This window comes from Phragmites australis, chromosome 13 (assembly GCF_958298935.1).
Source record: "Phragmites australis chromosome 13, lpPhrAust1.1, whole genome shotgun sequence".
NCBI lineage: Eukaryota > Viridiplantae > Streptophyta > Magnoliopsida > Poales > Poaceae > Phragmites > Phragmites australis.
This window is the reverse complement of record NC_084933.1, coordinates 27,947,129-27,964,206: the sequence shown is the minus strand read 5'-3', so window position 1 is coordinate 27,964,206 and position 17,078 is coordinate 27,947,129. Positions and strand designations below refer to the sequence as shown.

At 43.0% G+C, this 17,078-nt stretch overlaps 1 protein-coding gene across 2 annotated transcripts; it reads right to left on the bottom strand.

Annotated features, from left to right (window-relative positions):
• Positions 1–480: 480 nt before the first annotated feature.
• On the bottom strand, positions 481–9,997 carry LOC133887830 (uncharacterized). Of its 2 annotated transcripts, none has more exons than XM_062327814.1 (9): positions 9,834–9,997; positions 8,725–8,824; positions 3,357–8,042; positions 3,018–3,242; positions 2,768–2,926; positions 2,123–2,281; positions 1,657–1,815; positions 1,204–1,350; positions 481–1,119 (listed from the first exon to the last, which is right to left on the bottom strand). In XM_062327814.1, the coding sequence occupies exons 2-9, from the start codon at positions 8,794–8,796 to the stop codon at positions 901–903; spliced, it is 5,826 nt and encodes a 1,941-aa protein (XP_062183798.1). In that variant the 5' UTR covers positions 8,797–8,824; positions 9,834–9,997; the 3' UTR covers positions 481–900. The 2 variants fall into 2 exon arrangements, with proteins under 2 accessions (XP_062183798.1, XP_062183799.1); XM_062327815.1 differs by lacking the exon at positions 9,834–9,997 and adding an exon at positions 8,915–9,663.
• Between the last annotated feature and the right edge of the window lie 7,081 nt (positions 9,998–17,078).

The following is a 17,078-nucleotide window of genomic DNA, read 5'->3' as shown; positions in this document are numbered from 1 at the left end:
CAGCACTACCTTACATGTTCGCCTTCTTAGGCTGGACCCAATCTGGGCCGAAGACTTGCTTACTGGGCTTAATAGTATGAGCGGTCTTTCTTGTCTCTGTTTGGGACAGCTTAATTCTATAGAGCTTTTATGAGAAATTGGCTGACTGAAAAAGCTGCTGCCTAGAGAAAGGTACAAAGTGACAGCCATGCATGCGCCTGCTGCAAAATGCAGATCTGACCAGGTTTATGCATTCGATATTGAATGACCTCCAAGAGAATGTAAAACTATGCAGTAAAATTAGAATTCAGAAACCAGAAGTACGTCATTTGGGTCATTGGGTACAAATATATTCCATGCAACTTCAAGACAAACAAGACATGGCAGGGCTTGAAAACCTTCAGATCTTAGAGAGAGAGAGAGGAAGTGACAATTCTTTTTTTAGATAATGTAAATGGTCTTGCTGACAAGCATTTCAGATGTACATCAAAGTCATTGGAGTGAATGTATTTGTACATGATAACAGAACTTGCACTCTCCATATGAAAATATGAACATATTAGCAAAGGCTTCATGCTTTCACATTTGAGTCCCTGCACTTCTGTTTTTTTACAGAGAAACGCAAATGAAAACTTCCTGACGGCAAAACCAGTTGCATGCAAAATGGCCTTTGGCATGCAAAGGGTAGGAATGAACAAAAATCAAATTCCTAACCCCTTTACCAAAAAAGAAACTGAAGGAAAAACTCAACAAGAGGAGAAAAAAAATTCAAGACCTCCGACTTCTCCCTAAAAGTCATTGATCCATTCCAATGACGGGCACCAATTTTCTCAAACTTTGGCTAACTAACTGAGGTTCATTGAAAGCAATATTAACAATGGGATTTCCCATGGCCACCAAGAGACTGTCACAAAAGCAGCATTAGTAGCGCTTTCCGAGAAATACGCCAATGAGTATGGACAACAGGGCAACTCCCAGGATGAATTTGAAGGCCATGATGCCAGAAGGTTCTTGAATTTCTTGCTGAGTTGGGTTTGGAGAGGCTGTGTTGGGAGCCTGAGATCTGTCGTGTTGTTTGTTTGACAGTGTTGATGAACCCAGGCTGAATTCTCGGGATCTTGACACCACAGCATCATTTGCCTGCAAATATATGCGATTAGTTGCAAATAACAACTGACTAGAGAACAAAGAGATAAGAGACTTCATGGCCATGTCTCTGCTTGCCTGTTCCTCAGATTTGGAATAAGCTAGCTGCAGCTCCTGTTCAAGGTCCTGGACCTTCTTCTCCATTTCAACGCTCCTGCTAAGTTTTTGTGTCAACTTCTTGAACTCTGCAGTAACCTCAGCAAGTTTATCCCTCTCTTCCGTGACCTGGAAAACCCAGACAATTCAATGCAAGGGAAAATAGCAAATGTGCCATGTATATAAAAAGTCCCAAAACTCCAGGTTAGCAAGTTCCAGTAACAAAGGGACGTTCTATGATGAAGGCAAACTACCCTTCATCAGTCAGAAAAGTGGACATTATGGAGTGAATTTATCAGCTTCTGTATTAGCAAGAGTATAAGTACGACTACCACAAGATTGTAAAGCTCCATTGTGCTATTTTAAATATTTGCTGACCTCGTGTACGGTGATGGTCTTTTTACTATTAAATATTGCTGCAAGGATGATGTTTACCTTCTGCTCGTAGTGTGCTTCGGCTAATTGTAACTTTTGTGTAAGAGCTTGGTTTTGTTTCTCTAAGTCTGCGGCATACTGACGCTGAACTTCCAGTTCATCCAATGAATGATTTTGTTCTGCTTCCCATTGAACCTCCCTTTGAGAAACTTGTTCTTCCTGTCGAAAGAGAGATTGTCCATTTAGAAAAATGCCACCCATATCAGAAATACCAAAGTGTCCAAGTAAAACATCATGTGACAGAATGGAGCTTTTCGTATGCCATCTAGTTGCCACAAAAGATGTGTATTTTCCTCAGAATCTATTGTCATAAGAGACATGGACACTGTCGGTATTGGAGACTAAAAGCAGATAACAGATGCTTGATCATGACAAATCCTTGATTACAGAGCCGCAACGCCCTCTGTTAGGCCCCAACAGGTGAATTAGCACATAGCATAAAAAGAAAACTCAGATAAAACCCCACCTTTTGCTTGTAATGGATCTGAGCTTCTTGGAGCTGTTGTTTAAGAGCTGACACTTGTTGTTCCAGCTCTGCAGCACACTGCTGCTCAGCTTCCAATTGATCCTCTGAATACTTACTATATGCATCCCACTTTATCTCCCTCACCGAAGCTTGCTCTTCCTGCAAAAACAAATATTTTTTTCATGTCAAGACTGTCCAGACAAAGATACAATTTTTTAATAGAAATGTCAGATTAGAATGTTTAGGTACTTTTTTTAGGAACAATTTGAATAATATTGATTCCTTGAGTTGACAACTTCAGTACATGTCAAGACTGTTGAGCACAAGGCAATACAAAGGGGAAGGTGCCTCTTTGTTTCTTTACCATTTTTAGATGTTCTCAATTAAGCCAGACTAAAAACATTTCAAATCTGTGAGCCATGTGGACATTTTGAAATAGGTTTATCGAGACAGGTTTAACAATTTATGATCTCTCAATAAATGAAAGGGGCAAGCTCACAGATATAGAAGCAAAACCAGTACATATAAGTTCGTCTATAAACAAGTAGCAAGTGATTGATTCGACAGTCCCTTGTTCACTTAGCAACTAGGCTTGAAAATAAGAACATTATCATATTGAAAACATATTTAACAACACTGATTTACCTGATTTGCAATGGTATGGTAAGCATCATCCAGTTCCTTTCTAACTTCCAGCAACTGTTGTTCCAATTCATCTTTCTCATGCAGTAGGTTTGCATGTTCCTGCATCTTGGCTGTTAGTGCTTCATCCTTTTCAGTTGTTTCCACCTGCATGGTCTTGATCTGAAAAAATTGTATACAATATACATATTGAGGTAGCATTTCCAGAGTCAAACATCAAATAGTTTGGAGGGAGACAAACAGGGACAAATACCTCCTCCATGTACTTTATCTCAGATAATGTAATCTGTCTCTCCAGTTTTGAGATGTGCAACTCTTTTTCTGATTTGTCTACATTCATTTTCTCCTCCAACTTGGCTATTGCTTCGTCAAGCTCTTTCTTTGCAGTTTCATATTTATCATTCAATATCTGCTTCTCTTCCAGTGTATTTTGGTACTTGCTCTTCAGTTCTTCATGCTCGTCCAAAGTAGAAGATACCTGAAAAACGTTCTACTTTATTTAAAGAAAAACAAGCTTCTCTACTGCTATGTAATAGTATTATAACACATTTGAAGCTACTATTAAGAAGATGTAATAATTAAAAAAAATCACCTGGATTTCCAATTCTTCTTTGCGCTCAATCATTCCATCTAGTGTTTTACGCAATGAATGAATATCTTCAGATGCCGCCTCTTTTTCTGCTACTACCGCAGCAAATGCAAGTTGTAATTCATTCAGCTTGTTCTGATTTACTTCCAGCTCCACATTCAAGCTACTATTTTCAAGAGTCAAGCTTTCCTCCTCTGTAAGGAAATGCTCAACCTTGTTTTGTGCTTCCACATGTTGCTCCTCCAGGATCCTTATTTTCTGCACAGCTTCTTCAAATTTAACCTTATGATTTGCTTCAGTGGCAGCAGCTTCAGTTGCCTGCTCCTCGTAATACCCCAACTCAATTTCCAGAGCATCCAGCTTCTCACTCAGGTCTTTAACTTCAGCTTCTTTCCGTGCTATCGTCTCAAGCGCTTCACGGAGCTGAGCTTCAATTTCTTCATTCTTTGATTCAGCTGCAGAATGGAGCTGCAAGCTCCTTGTGTGCACCTCTGTCAGGTGTGAGATTGTCCTCTCATGAACAGCTAGCTTCTCCGCAGCTTCTTCTTTTTCAGCATGAGTAGAGCTAAACTGTTCCTGTAGCTCATCAAACATGGCCAGTTTAGCATCCACTTCCCCTTTTAACTCCTCATTCATACCAGCCAGCTTTCCATTCTCAGCTTCGAGTAAAGTCAGCTTCTCCTTGAAGTTTGTAATTTCACTTTCTTTGTGTGCTATCTTCTCAAGAACTTCAGCTAGTTTCTCTGCAGCTTCTTCCTTCTCAGCATGAGTAGAGCTAAACCGTTCCTGTAGCTCATCAATCATGGCCAGTTTATCATCAACTTCCCCTTTTAACACCACATTCATATCAGCTAGCTTTTCATTCTCAGTTTCAAGCGAAGCTAGCTTCTCCTTCAAGTTCATAACTTTGGTTTCCCTGTGTGCTATCTTCTCAAGAACTTCACGCAATTCACTCTCCATTTCGGCATTCCTTGATTCAGCTGCAGATCGCAGCTCCAAGCCTCTTGAATGCTCTTCAGTCAAATGTTCTATTGTTCTCTCATGAACAGCCAACTTTTCAGCAACTTCTTCTTTCTCAGAATGTACAGAACTACACTTCTCCTGCAACTCGTCAACCATGATCAGCTTAGCATTAATTTCCTGTTTCAAGGCTTCATTTACATGCATCAAACTTTCGATCTCGGACTCAAGTGCAACCAGCTTCTCATTCAAGTTTTTCACCTCAGACTCTTTTTGTCCTACTGTCTCAAGAGCTTCGCGCATTTGAGCTTCAATTTCTGCATTCCTTAATTCAGCTGCAGATTGGAGTTCTAATCCTCTACTGTGCATCTCACTCAAATGTACTACTGTTCTTTCATGCTCAGCTAGTTTTGCGGCAGCTTCTTCCTTTTCAGCATGAGTAGAATTGAGCTGTTCCTGAACTCCATGAAGCATTGCCAGCTTAGCATCGAGTTCCTCTTTCAGTGCCTGATTTATTCCACTCACCATCGCAAGCTCAGCCAACGCATGTTCCGCCTTTGACTCAACATTGGAGACCTTGGTCTTGAGTTCTTCAATGGTGGCCTCATGAGTAGAAATCTCCATTTCAAATGCTTCGAGCTCCACCTTCATGGACTCCACCTCTTCAGTGGCTGCAGCTGCTTTTGATTGATAAGATGCTGCTTGTTCTTCGGCTAACTTTAACTTTTCATACAGTAGCTGGCACTCAGTCTCCTTCTGAGTTAAGTTGTCTGCTGCGTGTTGAAGCTTCATCTCTGTATCTTCAAGTAAAGACTGATACAGAGCTTCCAGGTCTATTTTCTTGGAAGTGGCATGTTCTAGAGCTATCCCTTTGTTCTCCAGCTGTTCCTCTGCAGATTTAAGCTTCTCAAGCACCGAGCTTTCTCTAATACCCAGAGACTGGAGTTCATTTTCCACCTCTTCCAGTTTACCTCGGGCAGATTCTAGTTCATCCTGTAAAGTTTGGACCTGCTTCTCCGCTTCCAAATGCTTTATGGTTGTTTTCTTTGACAGTTCTTCAAAATTCTCCTTTTCTTCATTAACTTGAGCCAACTTCTCTGACAATTCAATCTCTGTTTGTTTTGTTTCTGCTAATGAAGTCTCAAGATAAGTTGATTTCTCCTTGTATGCTTCAAACTCCCCAGAAAGTTCATCAATCTTCACATGACAATTACTGCACTCTGATGTAGCATCTTTAAGCTCTTTCTCGAGATCTGTGCTCTTCTTCTCAGCAGATGTTAACTTTGACTCAAATTCGGTAAGCTGCAGCTTCAAACTCTGTTCAGAAGCAGTTAATTCCTGAAGTTGAGATTCAAGCTCTGCTATCCTCTGCATTGCAGACTCTGCAGCTGTTTTGGATGCAGTGTGAAGGTCATTAAGAGATCTCAGATTTAGCTCCAGTTCCTCTTTGTGTGATTGTGCGTCGGAGAGAAGTGATCTTGTTTTGCTATGATCATCACCAGCCTGGCTTAACTGGGACTCGAGTTGACTGTATATGTCATTCTTATTGGAGAGCTGCAGGTTAAGATCAGCAATGGTGTTTTCATGGTGTTCTTTTTCTTCTCTCAATTTCATTAACTCTTCTTGTAGATCCACCACCTTCGATTCTTGGCTCTGCAAACTCTCTTTAAAAGATTGTTTTTCCTTTAAGTTTTCTTGAAGTTTAGCTTCATACTCTGCTGTTAGTTCTTCAAGTTTCTTCTTTTCTTCTGTTAGCTGGCTCAACGACTCCATAAGCTCTTTCTCTTTCTCGCTTGACACTTCCATCACAGCTTCAAGACTAGCTGCTTTTGTCTGGTAAGCTACTAAATCATCGGAAAGTTGTGAAACCTTGCTTCTGTACTGCTCAAGTACTTCTTTAACCCCCTTGAACTTTTCATATGTGCTGTTCAGCTCCTGCTCCAGCTCCTGAGTCCGGGAGTATGCACCTTCAGCATCTGACTTTGATGTGTGAAGCAAATCCTCCAGCTCAAGACTTCTTTGCCGAACTGAATGAGCTTGTTCTTGATGCTCTGAGCATTTGACAGTCAGGTCCTTGACTTCTTGTTCAAGTAGCTGATTTTTGGATATCGAAGAATCTAGGGACAATTGCAACTCACTGATTTTTTCTTTGTATCCCTCTACACTGGCCACTGCTTCTTCCAGCTGTATTCCTTTTTCTGCTGACAAAGCCTCTTCTTGTTGAACGCGCTCTTTCAGCAACTCTATTTCTTCACTTGATGCTACTAATTTATTCTCAATGTCGCTGAGTTGTTGCTGAAGGTCCGAACTTTTCTTCTCTGCAGTTTCCACACTTGCCCCAGCTTCTTTCAGCTGTGACTTGACAGCCTCTTCAGCTGCACACATTGCCTGGATTTGTGCTTCAAGTTCAAGAATCTTTTGGTTTGCATTTTCTGCAAAAGCTTTGGACTCACCATGCTGCTCACTGAGAGATTTCAGATTTACCTCCAATTCTTCTTTATGTGACAGTGCTTCTGAGAGGAGCAACTGTGCTTTAGCAAGCTCATCTTCAGCCTGACTCAGCAGGGAGTCTTTTTCTGTAAGTTTTGAATTAAGATCAGCAACAGTCCCTTGGAGAATTTCATTTTCATACTTCAATTTGTCTAGCCCAGTCTGCAAGTTGAGTATCTGCTCATTTTGCTTCTCTAGTGTATCTTCACTTGTCTGTCTTTCTTTTGCCTGCTCATCGAGTTTTGTCTCCATTTCATGCAAATTCAAAAGCTTTGCTTGTAGATCTTCATGCACTGTAGCAAGTTCATTCTCTAGTTTAAGACTCTTCTCTTTAAGAGATTGTTCAGATGAACAATGGAGATTCAACTCTTCAGTTAGTTTACTGATGCCAGCATCCTGAGAGGCAAGCTTCTGCTCCAAACCAGCAACTTGTGACTTTGACAACTCCAGTGCCTCTTGTACCACCTTGAGTTCTGATATCGTACTTCTAAATGATTCTTCTACTTGCTGATGGTCTGTGGCCTTATCTTCATGTCCCTTTATCTCCTCTTGAAGACTACTAATATGTTTTTCCATCTCTTTCATGTTTGATTGTGCCATTTCAAGCATCTTATCAAGTTCTGAGGCCCTCTTCGCCTCCTGTGCAGCATGCAAGCTTCTTTCATCCTTCAACTCTTCAAGTTTGCGGAGCTTATCTGCTGATGAATCTAATTCGGCTTCAATTTCTTGAATCCTCTTTTTTGAGCTTTCAAGCTCAGACCCCAGATCCTTCAATGTCTGTGTTGCTTCAGCCAGCTCCTTATCTTTCATAGTGAGAGAACTTTGTGCTTCTTGTAAGGAATTGTAGTGCAGGCTCTGCTTATTTTCTGCTTCTGTCAAATCCTTTACTAGTGTTTCCTTTTCAAATTCGAGCTCTTCAATACGCCTTGTAAGTTCTTGCAATTGTTTTGTTTGTTGCTTCAACATGGATGACTCTGGATGGTTACCTGCAAGTGTTTGTTCAAGTGCTGTTGATTTTTCTTCCTCTATACAACTTTCCTTTGCAACAGGTGAGACATCATCTGTTGTATCTCTTGGAGCTGCTATTTCTTCTTCAGGTTTTGCCGAATCAAAGTTTCCCTTCACATCTATCAGCTCAAATCCATCGGATCCTGCTCCATCATTTTCATTATTCTGTGCTTCCTTCATTTGCAGATTTAAAGTCCCATTTAGTAGATTTTCCTTTTCATCAGCATGTACCTGTGAACGTTGGCATTGCGAAAATTTCAGTGATCTATTTGGAATTCAGAACAACATAAAATAGTTTTTAGTCGAGAGAGAAATAGTAAAAGCATTACAGTAGCGGTTTGCAGACTTAGTAATCCTGGCTCCTAACCCATTATTTTGCTGGTGGCTTCCTAATCTCTACCCACTTTCTATGACCTTATTAATGCAATGATGTCTTAAAACTGAAAACTGCAATTAACTCTCTAATATAGCCTCACCTAACCAATCATGAAAATGGCATTGCAGAGTTCAATGCACAGTGCAGTGAGATTTTCATATTTTCTTATGCCCACCGATTATTATTTGTCGTTTCAACCACCAGGACTAAGGGATATTCACAATCGAATATAATTAGTATGTGAGAGAGGCAGAGACCAGAGTAAGGAACTAAAATATGATGAACACAACATGAAAACAAATTATTCAGGAAGAGCACTTCTTTGAAACTCAAGAAAATGCAAGTATTATAGCATTTGAAGCTAAATAACACAACTAGACATGATCAACAAGCTTTTTCTGAAGCCAGATAAACAAGCTATTGCAAGGAACATGAATGAAAAATCGTAAGGATATCGACAGTTCACAACAACATAATTTGCTTACTGTGCAATAGTATTCGCAGACGTGAACTCATCATCAGGGATATGTCTCTTACCGGTGTCTTATCAGGCAACTTGAGACCAGTCGTCTCCGGAGCGCTTACTGCCGCAGCCTGATCAACTTCCATATTGCACAACTACCTCAGATATCGGTCCCTACAAATTACAGTAAGAACCACTAACATCAATCCCTGAATCATAGATGAAACATGCACTCAGCTAATGTGGAGTAATTCTGCAACCTACTAGTCAAAGCAGGATCCAGCAGTTCAATGCCATAAATAATGGATTTTCTTTATAGACTGGTGACTGGACGACGAAGGATACAGAGAAAAGGCAACAACTAGAATCCAATTTTCAAGTAAAGTAAACATTGTGGTATTAATAATCAGTTAATCTCTCCATCTTCCACCAAAGCTTACCAGATACACACAAATCCGATAGCGAAAGAAAACAATTGAAGTCTAATCATGCAAAGGTGCTCAAAGAACAAACTGAAAAGGCTAAGATGCGGTCGATCAAATAAAGTTTTCAAAGATTTAATTTGATCGAGCTCACTGGCCGTGATGAACAAGCTTCTAGCTATCAAACGCAAGGATCAACACCAACACATAACCCAGCAACCAACCATGAAAAAAGCCGAAGACAAAGACGACAACCCGAGCTCACCAACTCCCGCACGACCGTTCGCGGCCTAACCCGAGCAGAGACGTGCCACCCGCAGCACTTACAAGGTCACAAGCAACGATCCGATCGAAATGAGTAAAGCACCATCGATTTCGCACGAACCAAATCCGCCACCGCCGCCGCAGCCGCGAAAGATCGTACCAAAAGAACCGCGCAATCCAAGAACCCGATCGAAATGAGGGAAACAAAAGGCAAGGCAGGAAACAAGCAGGAATGCAGAAGGCAAAGAAAGAAAAGAACAGCAACTCTAACAGCTCCTGCTCTACAAGCACGAATCGGAGAAGACGAGGTGACCACCCCTAACTAAACCAAGTCAGCGAAAATGGCAGCAACAGCAAGCAAGCCAAGAGCCCCAATCTAAACCAGTGGGCCGCTGACGGACGATCGCTAACAAGGCCGCAGTCGGACTCAAAAAATGGAATGAACAAAAAAAAAAAAATCGAAACTTCCTAATCAAAAGAAACGAAGCACTGCTCACCTTGGAAGAGGTCCCGGTTGTCCGATCCTTCTTCCGTCTATCTTCTGCTTCACTTCCGCCGTGGCAACCAGCGATCGAAAACCAGAACCAAAACCACCGAGAAATCTAGAAAAGATTGAACTCGAGGGAGGAAGGGAGAGAAAGGGGGACTCTTTTTTATTTTGCCGGGGTTTTTTCTGCGTGGGAGGGTTTATATGTAGGTGGTGCGCCGGATGCGGGTTCGTACTGCTGAGTTGGCCGGTTCCAACAGGTGGGGCCCGTTCTGCAGGCCAGCGGGGTTGCTGGGCTCACCGACCCATGCGATCACCTCCTCAACAGTCTCTGCCCGTGGGTCCGAGCGACCTGCGGGCCCCGATGTAAGCGAGTGAGACGCGATTGGCGACTTGATCGAAGTACTAGATTACCCCTGGCCGTGACAGCGGCCTTAAAAACATGGGCACATGCCTTTCCGGACCCATCTAAAATTACACCTATATATTTTAAACTTATAGTATGTATATCTTTTTTTAAATATCTGAACATGAACATTTTATTTTACTTTAAGATTTTTTTTTTACATCTAGATTTGTAACAATTATCTATGACTCACTTAAATGCGTGGTAAAAAAAAAGAGTAAACATTTAATAAATAATACATTTGTTCAGTTGCCTTATAAATACAATTATGTAAGCAACTTCATGAAAAATCGTAAGCAAATTAGAATAAATTTGTAAACAATATAAGAAATAAGTTAAGACAATTTAGATCGGGTGTTCACCAAATTTTGTGAATAAATTAGAACCATGCAAATACAATATCAAATCTAGCTACTACATATTTTTAATAAAATAATGTGAACAATTTGTGAACAATTTTTCTACAGGCAAATTTCAGAAAGCAAATTGATTTAAACTCGCAAGCAATTTTGTATACTTTCAGAAGCAAAATATATGTACATGCCATAAAACTGAAGTATAGAGCTATTTTTTGGAAGGAATTTTGCAGTGAGGCCCCTCTCGAAGCGTATAAATTTGTTGACATATTTGTTCATCGGAGAAAACTATGTGTAATTTCGTTGCTTCCTGGTAATGAAATTCGGGGAGACCCCGTTCTGGAAAAAACTAAAGTATGTACGTGTAGTTTTTAGATTTTGAGTCTGGAGCTATTTTGGAAGGAAATTTGTTGTGAGGCCCCTCCTGAAGCATATAAATTTGTTGACATATTTGATGCATTTTTATTTTTGTTTTATTTTATTATTACTACTATTTGAATCGGTATTGAGCTTAGGTGGAAACAACATAGATTTTGCCGAGTTGGAAAATTTCTGTATCCATCTATCGCCTAAAACATGCTTGATGCATGATAAATGATAAAAGATTTTTTTTTTTTCTGGAGAACGCAGGAGAGCTGCGTCATTTGTATTAAGTAAGGAGAGACTAGGATCAAAGATCCCATGAATAGTTACAGCGGGCCAGAAACCTGAAACCTTAAAAAGTTGTTACATAAGCGAGAGGAGGGGAGTTATACTCCCATGCAGGAGCTAATTGGCCATAGAAAGTGATCCAACTTGGCGCAAATGAGCATTCAGTGTTGACAGGTGTGAAGCACCGGCCAGACACCATTGTTCAGCGGACATCCTAATTGTGGCTAGCAGAGCGTCAGTGGAGGAACGGCTGTTATTGAACACTATGGCGTTTCGAGCTGACCATATTGTCCAAATGGTTAACAAGATGAGAGAATCAACCCCTCGGCGGAGTTCTTTGGCAGCCCGTGCTCGGATGTGTAGCCACCAGTCGCAGAGGTTGGACTGATCCTGCGGTGAATGAATGCCCAGGATTCTCCACCAAAGCTCCCTCGCCACAACGCAGTGCAGAAACAAGTGGTCAGCCGTTTCGGGGAGCTGGGCGCAGAAGGAACAGCAATCATCCGACTGAAGACCGTGGCGTCACCGACGGGAGGCCGTCCAGAGTCTACCATGCAGGCAGAGCCAGGCGAAGAACTTGACTTTTCTCGGCGCCCAGGCCTTCCAGATTACCTTAGCTCCGGAGAAAAATTCAGAGCCTTGGAACAACATCTGATAGGCTGAGCTAGCGGAGTATACACCTGAGGAAGACCATCTCCAAATAATCCTATCATCAGCTTCGTTGAAGGAGAAGGAATTTAACTGGTTCCATAAATGAAGGTACTGTAGAAGTGCCGGTAAGGGTAGAGGTCCCGACAGGTCACGGATCCATCTACGGTCGTCTAAAGCCTCGCGAACTGTTCTGATGCTGACGATCGAAGTAGCGACGCAGCGATGAAGATCAGGGGCTATAGAGCGTATGGAACGGCCGTCAATCCAAGCGTCGTTCCAAAACAACGTGGTCTTCCCATTCCCTACCACAAAGATTGTTGAGGCATTGAAGAGTGCGACCACCTCACGCGCGTGCTGCAGAGGGACCGAGGCGTATGGGGTGTTGAGGTCGCCCCTCTGCCGCCAGAGCCAGCGTAGACTCAAAGCCATGGCCGCGCGTCGAAGGTCTAGAATGCCTAGGCCGCCGTAAGCCACAGGTCTGCAGACTTTCGCCCAAGCTACGGTGCAAAGACCACCTGATATGGTCGCATCACCAGCCCAAAGGAAGGACCTTCTAATCCTGTCGACTTCTTTGATGACCCAAGGTGGAACAGCAATGCAGAGCATCGTATGCAGCGGCGTGGTTGACAGCACCGAACGGACCAACGTCGCTCTGCCAGGCTTGGAAATGAGCCTAGCTTGCCATCTTGGGAGTTTTGCGGCCACTTGGTCAATGATATGTTGGTAGTGAGCTTTGCGCAACCGACCGATCGCCAGTGGCGCGCCCAGGTAATGTAGAGGAAAATTGGACAACCCACACGGCAGAAGGTCTTGGGCCTGTCCAAGTTCTGCATCCGAGCAGTTTATGGCGATTGCCGTGCACTTGCCGAGGTTCGTCTTGAGACCCGAAACCTCGCCAAAGAAGCGGAGCAAGGTGAGGTGGCTGCGGATGTTACTTGGCGCAGGGGACAGAAAGAGGACCACATCGTCTGCAAAAAGCGAGCAGTGGTGTTTGATCGAAGGGTGGCCTGCAGGAGCAATAATGCCGGCCTCCCCAGCCCGGTGCAGAAGACGTTCCAATGTGTCCATGACGAGCACAAAGAGGAGGGGCGATAGTGAATCCCCTTGGCGCAGCCCTCTAGCGTGGCGCAGGATCGGACCTGGGAAGGAGTTAAGCAGAATACGGGTTGAAGAAGAGCCCAAAAGTCCGGTGATCCAGTTGCACCATTGCTCACCGAATCCGCACGCCCTCAAGACATCCAAGAGGAATGCCCAACAAACTGAGTCGAAGGCCTTTGAGATATCCAATTTCAACAGAATTTGAGAACGCTTGGATTTCTTCAGAAGTCGTGCAGTGGCGTGTACCATTCTGAAATTATCATGAATCGATCGACCAGCTATAAACGCACTTTGGTTCTTGGAGATCAATTGATCGAGGCAAGGGGCTAGTCTGAGAGCTAGCAATTTTGAAAGCAGCTTGCCGAAGCTGTGAATGAGGCTGATCGGGCGGAAATCGGATGGGGTTCGGGCTGAAGCCACCTTCGGGAGCAGAGTGATCAACGCATTATTGAGTTTAGGCAGACCTCTCCTATCGCCGAAGGTGAAAGCACAAACCGCAGCAAAAACGTCTGTCTTGATGATTGGCCATGCCGCTCGGTAGAATTCAGGTGTATATCCATCCGGCCCAGGCGCCTTGTTACACGGCAGGAGTTTTATGGCGCGAAAAATTTCCTCCTCACTGAAAGGGTTCTCGAGGAATTGTAAATCTAGAGGTGAGACATGGATAGCAGACAGGTCCAGAGAGGATTGCCGCGGCGTAGCAGCGCCGAGGATGGAATCGAAGTGGTTGAACAAAAGTTCCTCCATCCCCTGATGTGAAGACACCGAGCTGTCGTCTGAATCGAGAGAGGTGATTAGCTTCCTCCGAGCGCGAAAGCTGGCAACAGAGTGAAACAGCCTTGTGTCAGCGTCGCCATCGCGCAACCAAGTGACTCTGGAGCGGCTCCTAGCGATTGTACGTTCGAACGAGGCGAGGCCGAGGGACATGATTTTAACTTGTTTTCGGAGGTGAGCCTCTTCCAGCGATAGTCTCCGAGTTTCCTGGGCGGCGTCCAGGCGAGCAATCAGCTCCCGGGCAATGATAAAAGATTTCACTATGGATTATGGAAAAAAGGAGCAAATTTTGCAGGAGATTACAACCACAAGGGTATGGAGTCATACAGCCGCATGTATATACATGTGTTTAGACCGTAGACGGCTGATGCATTGACAAGCTATTCATGTGGGTCCGACAAAATACAAGAATTTTGGGCAATCAAAATGACAACGAGTTCTGTATCCTCACCAGGTCATTTTCAGATCCCACTTTGAAGCCTTTTCCTTTTGAGAGCCGATTCTCATTCAAGGTTGATTATACGAAAGAAACATTCATTGATCGATAATGCACTCAATCCAAAAGTGCTTTGATCGTGCACGTCTTTGTAATTTGGATTACCTTGCAAGCTTATCTTTCTGTTGACCCGCAAACAAGAAACTTCAATCATTTTCAAGTGTGCCCTCACTACCGTTATCACAATGATTTTCCTCTCGCCCTATCACCCACTTTAAGTGTCCTTAACCAATTATTTGGGAATTATTGGATAGCTAGCTTCATGTAACTAAAATGAATATGCATGGGCCTTCTAATATGGGTGGATTTGTATGAGAAATCGTCTCATGCTATTGAAGGCTTTAAATCAAGAAAAAAATCTACCTGAGAACTTTTCCAAGTGCAAATGAAAATCTTGTGAATCATCCAACAAGATTCTTCATGACTTCATGTACCACTTCAAAGTTCAAAACACAATACAAGTTAATATATACAAGACAATCCCATGTCGTAAGCTTATGTTTGCAAGCATGCATTTGCGATAACCTTCGAGTCTACATCAGGTAAGATACAAAAGTCAGTGCAAATTTATTATACATTTATTTATTTTTCTATAGTGTAGCATGATAAGGTGGCCCCACCTTATGAAGTTAGAGATAGTGTGCAAGGTTGGCGCGGGAGCTAGAAGAAAAGAAAATAGTGGTTGGAAATGGCATCATGGCACAGACCAGTTGAGCTCAGCCACGAACTCCACGAAAGAAAATGAAAAATGGAGAGAGGAGAAGAGATGATACCATTGGTTTCTGCATCTCTTTGAGTTGGTCTCATTTGGCCCATGATGCAGTGGACGGCAGCTGATAATATGCCGCCCAAACCAACCACAGCAACTGCTTTCGGCATGCTGATACTGTCACTGACTAGGTGTAGTTGTCTCTAGCTCGGTTCAAGAACATTAGCCTACAAATGAAGGAGTTTAGTTTATTCAGTTAGTACAAATTGCTTTTTGTATTTTAGATTCTTATTGCTTAGGCAGCTTATTCATCCTTTTTGTTTGTATCTTTTAGTGTGCATCAGATTTCAGATCTCACGATATTCCATGTGAAGCTGTCTTCATTAATAGTAAGATCCACAAATTGGTACTAGCTTTGATTCGACAATTATTTACCAATCGGCCAGCTCCATCAGGAGAAATTCTGCCGGTCATGACTTACGAGCCTGAATCAAATCAATTCAGTATTTTTCAGCAAGTTGGATTACTCCTGGTGAAAGCTATGCCCGAGAGCTGAATTACTCCATTTGACAGTCTTACACACGTAGATTAGTACTCAGCAGATCAACCATCCAATGATTTTTTTTTAGCTCTGGATACCCTTTCTTCAGAACCCTCATTGAAGGCCTTTTAATGGGGTGTAAGCCTATGGTTCGAACCTCAGATCGGTAAGAACGTATCCTTGCGCCTTACAATGAGCCACACGCTCGCTTGCACCATCCATTGATTTTCATAATCGTTTAGTACATTTCCAGCAATCACGATTTTCCAGAATCTCTGAAACTCTAGCTATGTTCTCCATTTGTAACCTTACGACCTTCAGATCAGAAACTCTTGGAACAACAAGTGTGCTGCTGCCATTCGCTAATGATATCATCAGAAGGACATCGGCACTGTTACGATCTTCCAGGCTAATAAAATGGCTGGAATCACACGCAGACGCAGCATTTGACAAATTCTTGGAGGCACGTATGTACAGGTGCAGCTGCAGGTGGCTTGGTCCATGTGGACATGCACGTTCAGGTGTCCTGCAGCATTGGAAAAAGGAGGTCGATGCAAGATCATTGCAAGCAGATTACTGTCAATAAACATATATGATACTATACACTTTCGAACTGCTCAAATTAGTACGCTTTGTTTCCTCAAAAAGATAGTATTTTTTGCGATAAAGAATACGAGTATTGCGACGTGCAGCAAAGCATGCAGATTCGCTTTTCCATTCCATTCCAGGTGCTCTGAAACTCTGAATCGCGTACCCTTTCGTCCAACCTCGTCAGAAAGTTCTGGTAAACCATTCAGCGTCAGCTTGGCGGAATTGGAGAAGCCTCCAAACTATGGCCGGCTGCTAGCTCCACACTCAGTGTATATATACTACGTGAATATATTTTAGCATACGTCTAAATAAATTAGAAATATATAACTTCATATAGTGCAAACACACGTTTTAACCGTTAAACAACATCATGTGCATAGCACTGTTTTTTAAAAATTAATCTAAAAAATACGAGTTTAGAACTCAAACCTAAACGGACAAAAATGTTGGGCTTCCAGGTCCTGAAACTAGAGGCACCGAAAGGCTACGAGGTCGTCAAACAGAAAACGATCCATTTCCATGCTGACGTGGACGCGACTGCTTTTGCCGGGCCCGCGGCCACCGCCTTTCCAGCTGTGAAACGTTCCCGCGCGGGCCCCGCCATGTGTGCTTGCCTGGCCCAGCTAAGCACGCCCATGACTTGTGGGCCCAACGGGACGGCGCCCTGGTATTCCTGCCGCGGGAAGGTGACTGGATTTGGCAAGAGACAGTTCTTCGCGCGGGGCCCACTGAACGCAGGGCCCACTGACGCAGGGCCCACTCAAAGAAAGAGTCCTTCACTGCCTACCATTTCTTTTCTTCTTTTTTTTTTGAACGGATCTGCCTACCATTTCTTTCCTTTTTTTGAATGGATCTGCCTACCATTTCTTTTTTTTTTCAACCCACGCTTTAGCGGTGCATGCTCAGCTATGACCCGACCTCATAAAGGTAGCGCGTCCGAAAAATGGTTAGGGGTAGTGCGATTTGAGATTAGTGCGAGGTG

Coding starts and splice junctions, on each gene's coding strand:
- LOC133887830 (XM_062327814.1), bottom strand. CDS start 8,796: ATGGAAGTTGATCAGGCTGCGGCAGTAAGCGCTCCGGAGACGACTGGT. Junction 2,927..3,017: donor AGATAAAGTACATGGAGGAG/GTATTTGTCCCT, acceptor CAATTTTTTCAG/ATCAAGACCATGCAGGTGGA. Junction 1,351..1,656: donor AAGCACACTACGAGCAGAAG/GTAAACATCATC, acceptor TGGGTTTTCCAG/GTCACGGAAGAGAGGGATAA.